Source organism: Cariama cristata, unplaced genomic scaffold (assembly GCF_000690535.1).
Source record: "Cariama cristata isolate BGI_N322 unplaced genomic scaffold, ASM69053v1 scaffold6899, whole genome shotgun sequence".
Taxonomy (NCBI): domain Eukaryota; kingdom Metazoa; phylum Chordata; class Aves; order Cariamiformes; family Cariamidae; genus Cariama; species Cariama cristata.
In genome coordinates this window covers 1-14,610 of record NW_009637303.1, presented here as the reverse complement: position 1 = coordinate 14,610, position 14,610 = coordinate 1, and the positions used below count along the sequence as shown (strand labels likewise).

The window sequence follows — 14,610 nt, the reverse complement described above, 5'->3', positions numbered from 1 at the left end:
TATTAGGAAATATCAATATTCATTCATAGAATAGGCATATGTACCATATGATAAATATCCAACATACTTCTGATACAGAATTTATGAAGGGATATACATTCTTGAAAACCAGAATGGTTATTCTCCCATTTTAATGGCTTAATCCCAAACTAAAGATATGTCATAAGATCTTGAGAGGACAAAAAGAAATCGTAAAATCAGCATTAAATTACTTTTTTTTTAATATGAATTCTGCATAATTTCTGCTTTACTTCAAGGGTTCTGAATGAAGAATTACTGTTTTAAATGCTTTTTTGAGAAGACAGGTATTTAAACATATGCTTAATGTCTTACTGAGTGGGATGTAACCTGACAACATCTACTTTCAGAGCAGCAGTTTAAATAACCATATATGGTTATTTAATGAATACTTCAGTAGAGAAGGATATATGACATTTTCCAGATTATACCTGGAGTAGAATAAAGCTACTCCATCCTTTTAATACAACAGAGTGAAAAAAACTAAGTAAAACCAGTGTATCCACTCACATCACTGCGAAGATCGTAGGCGTGTTTGGCATGGAGAATTTCAGGAGTGTCCCAAACAAAGCAGCCAATGCCTTTCAGCCAGTTAAGATCATCCTTGTATATCACCTAAGGTATCAGAGCAAAGAAGCAATCTGTAAAACTTCCACTAGCATCTAATCCCTTATTGCTAAACCAGCCTGAAACACAACTGTCAAATGATGGGAAGTAAGGTTTCCAGTATTTTGAATTTTTTTTAGTTTGAGAAAATCAAAACAATTCCTTTTGGAATTTAAATAATTTTTCTTTATTGCTGCAATTTGGCCAATAAATAAAAAAACCCAATGATTTTTTAAAAAAACTACTTGTGTATCCTACTGGGCAGTGATTTACTGATAGAACACTGGCCTGCTCCTGGCCTGACCTATGCAAGGCAAGTGCATAGAGGCTTTGCATCACCAGGATTTTCTCAAACTTCCAAAATTTCCACATCTTATGCAACCAAATAATAAAGGACACCTTACGGACAGGGATGGCTGAACTGGCAGAACTGTAATATTATGATCCATTACCTAGACTGCTAACACTGAAATTACGCATACTAAGCCACATCTCAACTATGCACTTATTGCCAAGCGTTATGAAAACATGACACGGATGCTGTTCAGTGGTGCGTGATACAATAGATTCAAGTAGCAACTTCAGAGTGCTCCAACTAAGTTTTTGCTAAATCATTTCCTCTAACAGAGGATAAATACAAGAATCTTTTTAAAAAGTGAGCCACGAACGCATGATTTGTGAACTTACATCACTGAGTTGATCAGTTACTTTTCGAACATGGGCATTGATTTGAAGATCTGGTAGACAGATCCATTCATGGAGATGTGTGCGGTAATCAATTTCGCTGACTTTCTTCTGTGCATCCTTAGCAGTAATTATGTCTACCATGTCTGGAATAATGTGGACTTTGGCTTTATTCTTTTCATAGACTTCCTTGTACAGACGCTGCAGAGTTAAAGCAGTACATTAATAACACTGACAAATAGTCTGAAGCATTAACTGTTGATAAATTTGCAGCAAAATTATTGGTACTTTCATGGAATGTTACTGGGAGAGCAATGACTTTGGCTATGACTAAAATTTATGTCTTGCCTGCTCTAAAAATAATTAGCAGAACCTTAACAAGGGTGACAAAATATGATATGTCAAATTTTCATTGTACTCACATGTTAAAAGGAGGTAGACTATGTAGTGCTCTGTTTTATACATAAACATACCACACTAAAGGTTTAGCCATGCAGGTAATTTTGCAGTGGAGTCACAAGCTTGAAAAGACATTTGTAGGTGTGTTATAGAATTTAGCAAATACTGAACGCTGCCAAATGCATGCGGAAATAGCTGAATGCAGGCATGTGGATTCTTTGAGAAGTCTCTTCTGAGGTAAGTATGGTTTTATCAGGAAAACACACATCAGAAAACAACACTTACATCAATATTAAGCTTTCCAACTCTAAGGCACCTTGCGGTATTGGGATCATCCTCAACACCTCTGGGTAGGGTGTACAGTGCTTTAAACTTGTCATATTCCTCTCGGTATTTTACCTAAGCAGATGCAAAGGAAGGCAACAAATAACTGACTTCAGTGAGTCCATTTTTGGAACAAAAGTAATCACTAAGCAAAAGATTTAGTTGAGTCTAACAAGCAGAGAAAACCTTTAAAGCAGGATCTTGGTTTTCTGTTTTATTTTAAATGGCAAAGAAATCACATCATAACTATCATGTTGTAAAAATAACAGCTGACTAGAAGACTTTAAAAATACCTAGATGTAGAATCAGCTATTTTTTTATTGTTCCAGCTCTTTCAGTTAAAGATATCCATGAAGAGAGTGATCTCTCATAAGCCTCAGTTCAGTAAACCACAAGATTATGTTCTTCTACACTAGGTAAAGCATCATTTAAAGATGTTTGGTATTTTTCTGACCTGGATGCTTATGCAATTTAGACTACAAAAAATCTAACCAGACATTTCCAAGAAACAGTTTCTATTACTATAAAATACGATTTTTTTTTCCATGAAAAGAGGCAGCAAAGGACTATCTGTTATCCAAATAATTATCACAGAAAACTGATTATCTACAGATAAATATTATATCTAAATTAAAAATAGAGGATAACTGAAAAAAACCTTTTAAATACCTCTAGTATCTGCAAGACCTGAAGGATTTAATTGCTAGAATTGATGATCTGATTAAAAAAAGGGAAGTATTTTATTCACTTACAATACTAGCATTATGCTTTAGTTCTTTTGCACGTGATAGGGATACAGCATCAGAGGGCATTATATAGCCAGTCGCTTTCACTTTTTCCCAGGCTTCCTTGTAGAGATTCTATGGGGAAACAGAAAGTCTCTGTGAGTGGAAAAATTCTTCTCCTGGGTAATAACCAATGACCAACAGAAATCAAAAGCCCTTCTGTTTTTATTTATACACCGTAACTATCACTTAATATCAAGAGGCAGTACACTAGTTTAACCTTGACTGTGCAGATAAAGAGTGACAAAAATGCTTTCTAACCCTTCATGTCCATTCTCATACAAGGTCTTAATTTTGTTCAGGTGCAAGTTTCTTCAGGGAATCCATTTATTAATGCATGTATTTTGAGAAGACTGGAACTACAGTTAGAAAATATGCCCTCTGTCTGAAATACAGCATCTTCCCCATGCTCAAGCAATGCCGAAGGCTGTCACTGGCTTTGATAAGCTCCATGTTTGGACGTTTATCGTCGAACAGAGTGAACAAACAAAATAAATCAAAAACTCCATATAGCAGCACCTTAAGAGAAAAAAAAAAATAAATTGTAGAAACACTTACATTGCTAAAGAGATGTTTCAGGTTTTGAACTCTTTCAGAATCCACTGTTTCAGTCACAGTTGTATACTTGTCCTTAGTTTTGTGGTAATCTTGCTTGTATTTCACCTGTAAGACGACAGACAGATTTAGTCAGCTCAGAAGGAGCATAGGGAAAAGCCTGAGTAGAAAAAGTGAGGAGACTCACATCACTAGCAATTACGCCACTCTGCACTGCAGTCACGTAGAGAGGTGTGTCAGTAACAACACCAAAGTTCTGCAAATTCTCTTTTCCTGCAGCTGTATATTTTATCTAAGGAAAAAAACCAAAACATTAATGCTGAAAATGACTAGGAAATTCCCTGCCAGCTTCCTTTAAAATCAGTTCTGGACAACTGAAGGCCAGGATTATGGCCCAGTTAAGACCAACTTTAAAAGTGACAGGCCATAGAAAAGAAATACTTAATATATAGCCAGTGTGAAATAAGGAATAATGAAAATTGCACATCACTGTATAGCAGCTAATAGGCTAAGAGTACAATCAGTAAGGCAAGAGACACTATTTTCCCAAAATAAATGTCTCACTGAGGTATCTTGTGCACAGGGCGGCATATAGAAAGACGAAGTGTTACCTTCTCATGGTTAAAAACTATGGCCTTGCTGTCCTTCCATTCTCCTAAGTTTTCTGCTCTTTCAGTAACAAAAGTGATCATGTCTCTAGAGACAAAACTGGGAGAGTGTACTATAATAGTTTGAACAAAATATTTCTTAGGTAATAGGAATTACTTCATTCTGCTTTGGACTAGGACAGATGTCAGTTCCAGTGAATCATAAATGGAAGAAAAAAAAAATCTTATATTTACTTATTTAAGGAAAATACGCTTACTTGGCTCTGGAGGTCATACGATTTTTTAGCATGCAGGATTTGTGGAGTATCCCAGACATAACATCCAAGTCCCTTCAGCCAATTTAAGTCATCTTTATACACCACCTAAATGGAAGAAAAGAGACTATTAAGTTAGGAAGAAATTTGCCTTTTGCTTGAAGAGAGTAGTATTTGTTTCTTCTCTATATTCTTCTATATTCTTCTCTCTGTATCTTCCACTTGTGCAAACTCAATGCAGAAGTTTACCACCAAATCTGAACCAGTCTCATTCAGTAATTCCAATCTACTTGGAAGTTTAAATGTGAGCACAGAGAAAAGTAGCCCATCTCATGGTTTAACTGAACAATTTTTACCCACAGGATTTGCAAGGGAAACTAAACCAAATAATACAGCATAGTAATAGGCCAGGCAATTAACACATCATCAAATTTTATTAAGAAGGTTGGTTGGCCCAAGTTGAAATACTGTTGCCTATGTAATGTGAAAAATCGTTGTGGTAAAGCATGCCATTTGTTCAGCTCAGGCTCTGGGGACTGAAACAACCGCAAATGAACGAAAAGAAGTCTGTTCCGGACCCACTGGATCCAGGAGGACTGTGGATGCTGTCCTGGCCCCTGTGCAAATTACAACATTCACAATTAAAATACATAACGATCACTGCAGTGCAGCAACATCCTGACTGTACCATGGTACATCTACATTTCTTCTTTGCATGTACCAGATGGCAAGTTTTCTATACAGTCCCATCCAGTCAAAGAGATATTAAATGTTGATAGCAGTGACCTGTGGGAAGCTTTCATAAATGTTAACTTAAAATTTTTCCAGTTTACAAATGAATAATAAATACCCAGATCATTAAAATGTCCCAAAGAAACCTGTAAAAATGTCAAACAAATAAATGAAACACATACATCACTCAAAATTTCCTGGGCTTTTCTGGCTTGAATAACATCATTTTCTTCAGGTGAACAGTTCCACTGGTGAAAGTAAGTTCGATACTCAAGATCACTGAGAATATACTGGCACTTCTTGGCTAGCACGTGATTCATCATGTCACTTGGAATATGGACATTTGCTTTGGTGTCTTCATAATTCTTTCTGTATGCCAACTAAAAAAGAAAGATTGGGGAAAAGATGAAAAGAGACAATAGTGGTTTTCTGCATAATTTTGATTCTAATAGGCTACAGGTTATAGCATATTCTGAGGCATGCTTTCTGGACTTAGTAGCTAAGCTCCCATGGAATTCAATAGGATGACCTCTTAACTTCGGTATTAATCACCATTTCTTCTGACGAAGTTCTAGGAGGACAAAAATGACCTTCTTCACTTGCAGATTTAACAGCTGGTAGGAAAACTAACAAGACTTCAAGATAAAAATGTCATATGCTACAAACATGTTTTTAATCTAGTTAAATCTCCCTGACTGAATGAAGACAGAATATTTGGGATTATACTAACTTTATGCCCTGCCTGATATGCTATATGTGCAGTGGTGACAATAACAAAACACTAAATGTGGATTTACTTTTCCAGTTCTTAAATTCCTATTTCAATTTAAAATTAACACTTTTTTTGTAAAGCAAAAGTATCCCAAGTCATGTAGTATTTCTTACTGCTCAGATTCTTAAACTGAAACAGGAAAAAGTTTTTTACCTATCCTAGTATGTCTAATAGCTAAACAAATCCCTTCTTAATCTCCTAAATAATTTCAAGTTCAATTATTCAACCCACGTACAAAATAACCATTCAGGAAACATGTTGAAAACACTTTTACTAACATCATTAAGCATTGCATTATTTATGTTCAAATATGTCACATTAAAATAAAGAAAATGGAAAATACTACAGCAAGACTAATTCTCTCCTTACCGCACTCCTCATTTTCTGGAAAGCTAGTGAATGAATGACACTGGGGAAATCACCAATATCCTTCCCAGCCAGGTAATGGCCTTTCAGCTTCTCATATATTTCCTTATATTTAAGCTGCAAAATATTAATGTGGAAATTTTAAAGTTCATTCTAACAATGTATAGCAAAAAGAAAAAGAGAAAGAATGGAAAATTCATACTAACCTCACTATTTATGTAGTTTGCATGCTTCGCTCCAACAAGTGGAATATATTTCTCATCCAAAGTATATCCAATGGGCTTGCTAATTTCCCAAGCATTTTTATAAAGTTTCTAGACAAACGAAACACATACAGGTTTTGATAAAAACTCTGTTATACCTTCCAAGAAACCTGAGTCTGCCATTTATACACACCTGGAATATGACTACTTTCATACAGTAGTTCCTTATTCCATGACTTGTCCCAATAAAGTAAATGAAGAATGTCAATTTTAAACACTTATTCAGTGTGAGTAAGGCAAACAGAATAAGTGTTCCAATTCAGGAAGGTACCTAAGCACAAATTTGAGTTGATCTCTACTTTCTTTACTATATTTGGAATTCAACATTTCTCATCCAGAAGAGTAATAAAAATATCCAAAATGTAGATATGAACTCTTGTTTAAAAGTGCAGTATAGAATTGACATTGCTAATTTTATACATACATGTTCAAAATTGTAAAAAACTTCAATACTATTGTTTATTATAAAAGTATTAACTGTGTCAGTGGCACTTTTCTAATACATAATATTTTGTTAAATATTAAAAATATTTACCTTGAGACTAAATTACAAAGCACCTACTCGTATGAGTGAGTAGTCATTTACGTTTTCAAAAAATAGAGATTTCCCATTAAAATTAGTGAGACTACTCAAAAGTAACTGCTTAATAATATAAATAATCCACAATTTTCCTCTCTTATTAAAAAAAAAGCAAATTTATTCAGTAGTCTAGGAAAATATTACTGGGTGGAAATATACACTGGTTTTGTCACACAAACTATACTACTACCACTGCTATTACTACTTCAAAACACCACACAGCAGTGCTTTAAGATCAGTTCAATAAGGAAAGAAATTGTCCTTATCCCAATGATCCAAACTGGGAAAAACTAAAGGAAAAAAGAGATTAAATAACTTTCCCAGTGCCACCCAGTAGACTAATGACAGAAACAGAAATAGAACAGTTTTCTGAAGTCCACTGCACATTCTGTTGCTTTCAAAATAAACAAATTAAAGCTTATTAGATATTTATTGAATCTTACATCACTGTATAGTAAGGACATGTCTTTGGCATGGTTCAGTGCCGGAGTATCATCAGACCCAATATACTGGCCTTTCTCAAGGTTAAATGTTTCTTTGTATTTTATCTACAAAAGAAAATAAACACAGTGTTAATTCCACAGGAGAAATAAGTTATCCTAACTAGTCCATCTGTTAGAAGTAGACACTAATTTTCTGCTATGTTATCAATAAAGTCAGTAATGTTGCGTAGTACTTTCCAACCGCTATAGTACACAGGCAAATGTCATCAGTATGTCACACCATAACATCCACACAGTATTCTAGTGAAATTAAACATACTGATCAGCAAATACAGTTTAGTAGCAACACCAGGAACTTCACTAGCACTATACAACTAACTGCTGTTTACCAAGAACAAGACTCAATTTTGAACTACGACAAGCAAAATTTATGTAAACTCTAAATAAGGGACATGCTATATTCTTCTACAGAAAAATGCAAAATTATTTTGGATAGCAATATCATGTTGTTCATTTATATAACTTCTTAATAAACTTATTTACTCCAGTTAAAGTCTATTATTAATGAAGCATGCATATGCACACACACACACACACACACACAAAGCTAAATACAATATAGTTTAGCAAAAGCAATTAAGTCATCTACTAATTCTAGTAATATAACAGTTTCTATTTTTAAAAAAGTACATACATCACTCTGATTGACAGAATTAATCTTTGCCAAAACAACGTCGGGAGTGTCAACCACACTGGTATAATTCGAAAAGTTATCAAGAGCTTCTTTCGTATACGCTCTCTGCAAAGACATGAAATATTTTCTTAAACACTGTGCATGAGAAAGAAGAGCTAACTGAATAACTGCTAAAATATTTTCTCTTACCTTATTTATCAGTTCTTGTGCATTCTTAACTTTCTTATGTTCTACTGAATCCAAAGGAATCCAACCACAGCCACGAAGCCATTCCAAATCAGATTTATAAAGATTCTAAACCATAAAAGATAATAAAAAGGGAAAGAAATTATCAACTCAGGATGACATTTTTCAGACTTGGGTAATATGGACAATACACTTAGATGAAACTAATTACATAGTATGGAAATTACACAGCATGTATGTAATATCACTTACATCACTTTGCAGATCATAGGCCTTCCTTGCCTGAATGCAGTCATTCTGGTCAGGATGGCACGTCCATTCATGCAGGTAGTGGTGGTAGTCAATATTGCTGACCAAGGTCTGACATTCCTTTGCTGCTACAACTGACACCATATCTGGAGGGATGTGAATTTTGGCCTTTGTTTTGTGATAGTTTGATTTGTACAATCTGTCATTCTGGATCTCGCCTGCATGCTCAAACCACACCAGTTTTGGATCATCTCTCATACTGGCAACTCCAACATAGTGACCTCTTTGTTTGATGTAGTCAGCTTTGTATTTAAGCTGATGGAAGAGAGGAGAAATATGTATAAAATCAGCACTGATTATATCTGCTCTGTTTTTAACCTGTGAACAGCTATGGTTTTGTCACCACAAAGACTAGATGAGACAGGCAGTTGTCAACTGCAGTCTTAGGTTTTCAGTACGTGAACAGATAAAAATACGACACAAACAGTAACGTTACTTTGCATAGTCCTTCGACTTCAAAATATATCATTTTCTAGACTAACATGCTACCATTTCTCAGTGAACAGGATTTTCAACACAAGACAAAAGAAAATAAGTGCATTTAGCCTCAGTTTTGTAACAAATTTTTATAACAAATTATTTGAGATTTTCTGAAGAGTGGATGCTTATTTAAGGTATTTACATCACACTGTTATGATAAAATGTATATTCAAAGTAAGAGTCATGTAGCAATTTCAACATCCATTACGCAAAAGTTTAAAATGCAATGTGCATACTATCTTGCAGTTTTTCAAGGAAGAAGCCTCCATAGTATGCCAAAAGTTAAACCAGAGCTATATATTATAATCATAATATCACTTTAATTTTTTAACATTTATAAAATATGGAAGTCCACCCTAGTTGATTTTGAAAGGACTGTTTCTGGAGAAAGCGAAGGTGGAAAGGAGAATCTGACCTTTCAGCACTGGTATCTGTAAAATCCATAATAACAAAGATGGCTGAATTGTTTGGAGGACAGCGGACTTCATGGGTCATGAAAAGTCTAGTGGATGTTACCCCTAATGGAAAGTTTTCTATGTCTGTTGTTGAATTTGCAAGGCCTTTTACATTTCCAGGCTTTCAAGCACCTGCCTTCCTAATGAGAAAAATTATTACCTCACTTTGGACATCGTTTGAGTGTTTGGCATGACTGATCTGCACAGTGTCAGGAGGTAAGAGGTAACCAGTGGCTTTTTCTTTCTCCCAACTTTCCTTGTACAAACTCTGTGGAAAATAAAAGTGAGGAGGAATTCAGCACTATTAGAATGATAATTATTACTGTATATACGTAGTGTATATTAAAGTATAAGGGTAACGAAACCTTCCTTTAGGATGTTCTTAATAAGGCAAGTTTTTTAAATTCCTAGAAATAGTTATTAATGTGAGTAGAAACTGCCAAGGAGAGATCACATACCTGATTAAGAATTCTGGCTGCCTCTCGGGCCATATCAAGCTGTGGTGTATCTGTTAGAGTATAATTTGACTTGACCTCATTCCATGCTTTGTGGTATTTAACCTAGAACAGAGAAAGAAATTACTATCTTGCAACATCGTCACAAAACTGGGAAAACATAATACCAAGACCCATATTTTATGCATGAAATAATGTATAAAACACTGAATTTGCAAGGCTATTAGACATGACACATTAAATATATATCCAAATGGGTATTTTTTTAAAAAGGAAACTATACAAGACAAAAAAGTACAAAATTTCTCAGAGAAAATTTTGAAAATTTGTTCCAAGGCAGCTGGATGGACAGGGAAGACTCTTCAGAAGTCAAAGTTAAGCTACCTCTTTTGTCTACAGGGATTTACAGACAACAGCCAAGCAAGAAGTGTTTGAACCAGGGCAATAGACTTTACGCTTTTTGAGAGCAAACTTCTTTACTCAGCCTGATCTCAATGTCAATGCAGCATTCTAGCATCTGCCAACCACAGATATCTACACTGAGTCATGTTCCCAAGCACAGGATGTGCCCAAAGGTGTGTATGTTTTTGCGTGGCAGTATGCCATTCAATTCAACTGTATCATTGTTATTGCCAGCCTTTTACAAGTGTTTGAGTTAATGTAAGTGTTTAGCTTGGCCTGTTCTTTAACAGAAGCATATAGCAAAAAAGAAACACAAACTCATGAACTGAGAGGGGGTCATGCCATTTCATATTCACAGACCAGCTCCTCACAGACTAGCCTTCAAAAACATATGAAGAATGGCAAGCTGACAGCACACCCGTTTTCCTCCTGTTTATTATTACACAGTAGTTAACTAAAAAGTGTAAACTCATGTTGGCATAAGTGAGAAGGATTAAACATTATGGTTGCCAGAGTGCAAGCAGCTATTTATGTTCATGTTGGCAATGATCACCAATGATACCAGCCAAGACTCAAAGAAGGGACTGGTTGCAGAACTATCACTGGCTTTTCACATGTCTAAGAAAGATGTTATTCTGCTTGAAGAGCTTCTTCCCTCTTAAGTGATGAGGATGAGCTAGTGAAGTCCTGTTCATCTTTATGTTATACATTCACAGAATTCCCAGAGGCTGATCAAGAATTCTTTTGCATTTTTTTAAAAAGATAAAATAACTATCCTTTTAAAGGTAAAATTCTACCATGTAAATACATAGACTAAGTTAACAGCCTGGAAACATGCTGGCAAACTTACATCACTAAGAATTTCACCACTATGCTTTGCTGTGATATAATCAACTCTGTCCGCCACCGGAGTAAATGGAAGAGTTTCGGCTTTTGTACGGTACTTTCTCTATAAAAGAGAAAATATGAACAGTCAGATTATACTGGAATATTTTATAGCTAACACAGCAATTCTGAATACATAGACAAGACAAGAAAGTTTACATGAAAGAAAAACTCTCCATGCACAATGAACGCTGTGGAAATACTCCAGTTGTATTTTTTATTTAAAAAAATATTGGTGTATTCAATCATTAAAAATTCTTTAAGTTACAAATACCCTTAAGAAAATTTTAGTATTGAAAAGCATTTTGTTACCTCATTCAAGAGATCTCCAGCATGTTTGACATGGTTGATTCCAACTGAATCATTTGGCAACCATCCAATTCCCCGTAGCCATTCTAAATCAGATTTGTAAATAGCCTGAGAAAACAAAATAGGGTCCATGCTGTTAGCTACAGTTCCCTGTACAATCCAGCAAGTTTCATAAATAATGGCACTTACTTCCACTGGTTAAAAGGAGAGCAATAATTCCAACATGAGCACTATATCTGAATTTATCACACTTCAAACTTGGCAATATATAACCATGGCACATACTTTGCATTCCTAATAAACAGCAAAGCCAATCCAGTGACTTCAGCAGAAGATTCCCACTACTTAGAGCTGAAGCAGACTAAGAGACAATACAATAATAAGTTAAGCTAAGTTTTCATGTTAACTTACATCACTCTGAAGATCGTAGGCTTTCCTAGCCTGTATGACATCATTCTGATCTGGAAGACAGATCCACTGATGCAAGTAATGACGGTAATCAACATCACTGACCAAAGACTGACCATGTTTCGCTGATAGGATAGATAGCATGTCGACTGGTAGGTGGCACTGTGTCTTCCATTTGGCAAAGTGTTTCTTGTATTCTAGTTCACTCTGAACTTTGCCTATGCCAAGGGCAAACCGCATTTTTGTATCTGCTTTTGCATTTGGAACTCCAACGTAATGTCCTTTCTGCTTCTCGTGATCCAGTTTGTATTTATACTGGGTAAAGAGCAAAGATGACCATTATAACAGTTATTATGAAATAGCTCTTAAAGCATGTGAAGAGCTAGATGCCTCTTTTGGCACTTACATCACTAGCAATTTCTCTAGAAGCTTTGGCTGCCTTGATTGGGATTGCATCTGCTCTCAAATCACAACTCATCTTCACCTCATCCCAAGCTTCTTTATACAGTTTCTGAAAAGACAGCAAAATATCACACGTACGCGAAATACTCTGGCATTTGCCATTAAAGAAACACATAGTTTACTGCCATTTGTTCACTGAAATATCGTGACAATATTTTGTGCATTACTCCTGCCTCTAGCCACAAATACTGCTGCAAATCTTACTGCCTTTCAAACATGTACAATACCTGCAACACCAGTTTTGCAACATATAGTGCATAAAGGGGTGTTTGTAAAAGTTTAGAAAATATTTATATGCCTTGGGCTCTTGTGCATTTCAACAAAATATTATCTCAATGGTGCATGATATTAATAATTTTTAAACAGCTGTATGCAAGCATTTATTTTAAAATGTCTAAATATTTTAAGAATACTTAGTAGAGGGAAGGGAATGTTGCAAGCCCTGTATGAGAACAGACTTCAATGAGATTCATGTGACTTAATCTTCAACTTTGTAAGTGACATCTTAGAATGTTAAAAATCACAGGATACACATACTATTTTATAGAAATGTAGAAAATAGAATGAGAAGCATACCTGGCTATAATTAACAGCATTAGTCTTGGCTAGGTTGATTTCAGGTGTGTCTGCCATAATATGAATCATAGTCTTGTCCTTTTCCCATGCTTCTTTGTATTTTGGCTGTTAAAATAGTTCATTTTATGATATTGTAATTATGGAATTTCACTTGTCAATAACATAAAATCCCATAAATCTGTCCTGAATTATCATCTCTAAAAAATAAAATGTCTGGAAAAGCATTAAACTTAACTTAAAATATCACTGATTAATTTTATATTTTAGCAGTGAGATTTCTCTTTAACTCTTTATAGCCTTGAAACAACTTTAAGAACATTGTAACGTACAATGCTGACTTGTTCCGCGTTCACTTTAGCTAGAAGGACGTCAGGAGAATCAACAACACTGGTGTATTTCAGGCTTTCAATAGGCGTACGATACACATTATCACTCAGGAGATTCTGGGCATGCTTCACTCTCTTAACATCCGGAGAGTCATTAGGCAACCAGCCAATTCCACGGAGCCACTCTAGGTCTGACTTATACACAGCCTATATCAGACATGGTCAGAAAAGGAAAACATTGTGTTTAAAATGACTGTCTCAATTATTTTAAACTATACAAAGCAGTATATGTTTTAGACAATGTCAAATCAGCTAGAGCTAGATTAATCCTTTTTATATACAAGAGATGTTCAGTGTCATAAATGAATACAATCTGGGAATCAGGTTTTAAAGTAGTTCATTTCTTAAACAACACATTTTAAACCTTGTGAAGTTAAATGGAGGGGAAATAACTGAACAGAATTGCTGTTAATGATGATGAGTATTAAGATCTTAAAAGAGTCTTCCTGTCCCCTCCAAAATACTTATTCGTCTAGTCACTTCAACAATTTACAAGTTCAAACAAAAAACCAAGCTGCCCACCAGGAAGTCTGACAAAAAGGAGGGAAAAAAAAAACCAAAACTGTTATAGTGGTAATGGGGACTAGAGCTAACTGGCATAACTCCTGAAGTGGTATCAGGTAATACTATTTAAGTTGTAATCATGCAAATCCTTCAGAAAGTAACATGAATCGCAACTCCCCATAATTGACACAGAGGAAGAATGACTCATGTTGACTGATAAGCAGTAAAGTCAAGTCAGGAAATCAGCTGCACTGACATCTCCTGTTTGAAATCAGCCACTAAAACACATTACCTGCTATCTTACATGGAATTTTACTTAATTGCAAGAAAACTAAGTCGACTCAGATAAGCAGGAGTAATAAAAGCCACCTAATTCCGAAGTATCAAATAGATATTATTATGTAAGTCCCATCAGAGACACAAACCCTTTATCCTCTCAAATCACAACACTCCAAAGTTGTATATAATATAGCAGATATCAACTAAAGCTTTTATAAAATTTAGAGGTAACACCAATACTTTTTAAAAGATGAAAAAGAGTAGACAACAGCAGTAACATGAAAAACAGAAGAAAACAGTCTGAAGATAAATCTTTTGTGACTGTATAATATCAAACCATGAAAATAAGGTTATAATATATTAAATACCAACAGCAGTAGCTACCACATCTGTACATATACGCACATCACTCTGTAGGTCGTAGGCCTTCC

At 35.1% G+C, this 14,610-nt stretch overlaps 1 protein-coding gene across 1 annotated transcript in view; it reads right to left on the bottom strand.

Annotated features, from left to right (window-relative positions):
• The window catches only part of LOC104167871 (nebulin-like), a gene marked incomplete at both ends in the record, with an annotated part of 50,620 nt that extends 36,015 nt beyond the window's left edge, over positions 1 to 14,605 (bottom strand). Inside the window, 23 exon segments of the mRNA XM_009708262.1 lie at positions 529 to 633; positions 1,312 to 1,509; positions 1,993 to 2,106; positions 2,784 to 2,891; positions 3,375 to 3,479; positions 3,559 to 3,663; positions 4,237 to 4,341; positions 5,148 to 5,345; positions 6,107 to 6,220; positions 6,310 to 6,417; positions 7,390 to 7,494; positions 8,084 to 8,188; positions 8,273 to 8,377; positions 8,522 to 8,833; positions 9,674 to 9,781; positions 9,972 to 10,073; positions 11,221 to 11,319; positions 11,568 to 11,672; positions 11,976 to 12,287; positions 12,379 to 12,483; positions 13,011 to 13,115; positions 13,340 to 13,543; positions 14,585 to 14,605. Coding sequence (XP_009706564.1) covers positions 529 to 633; positions 1,312 to 1,509; positions 1,993 to 2,106; positions 2,784 to 2,891; positions 3,375 to 3,479; positions 3,559 to 3,663; positions 4,237 to 4,341; positions 5,148 to 5,345; positions 6,107 to 6,220; positions 6,310 to 6,417; positions 7,390 to 7,494; positions 8,084 to 8,188; positions 8,273 to 8,377; positions 8,522 to 8,833; positions 9,674 to 9,781; positions 9,972 to 10,073; positions 11,221 to 11,319; positions 11,568 to 11,672; positions 11,976 to 12,287; positions 12,379 to 12,483; positions 13,011 to 13,115; positions 13,340 to 13,543; positions 14,585 to 14,605 — 3,048 coding nt within the window.
• Between the last annotated feature and the right edge of the window lie 5 nt (positions 14,606 to 14,610).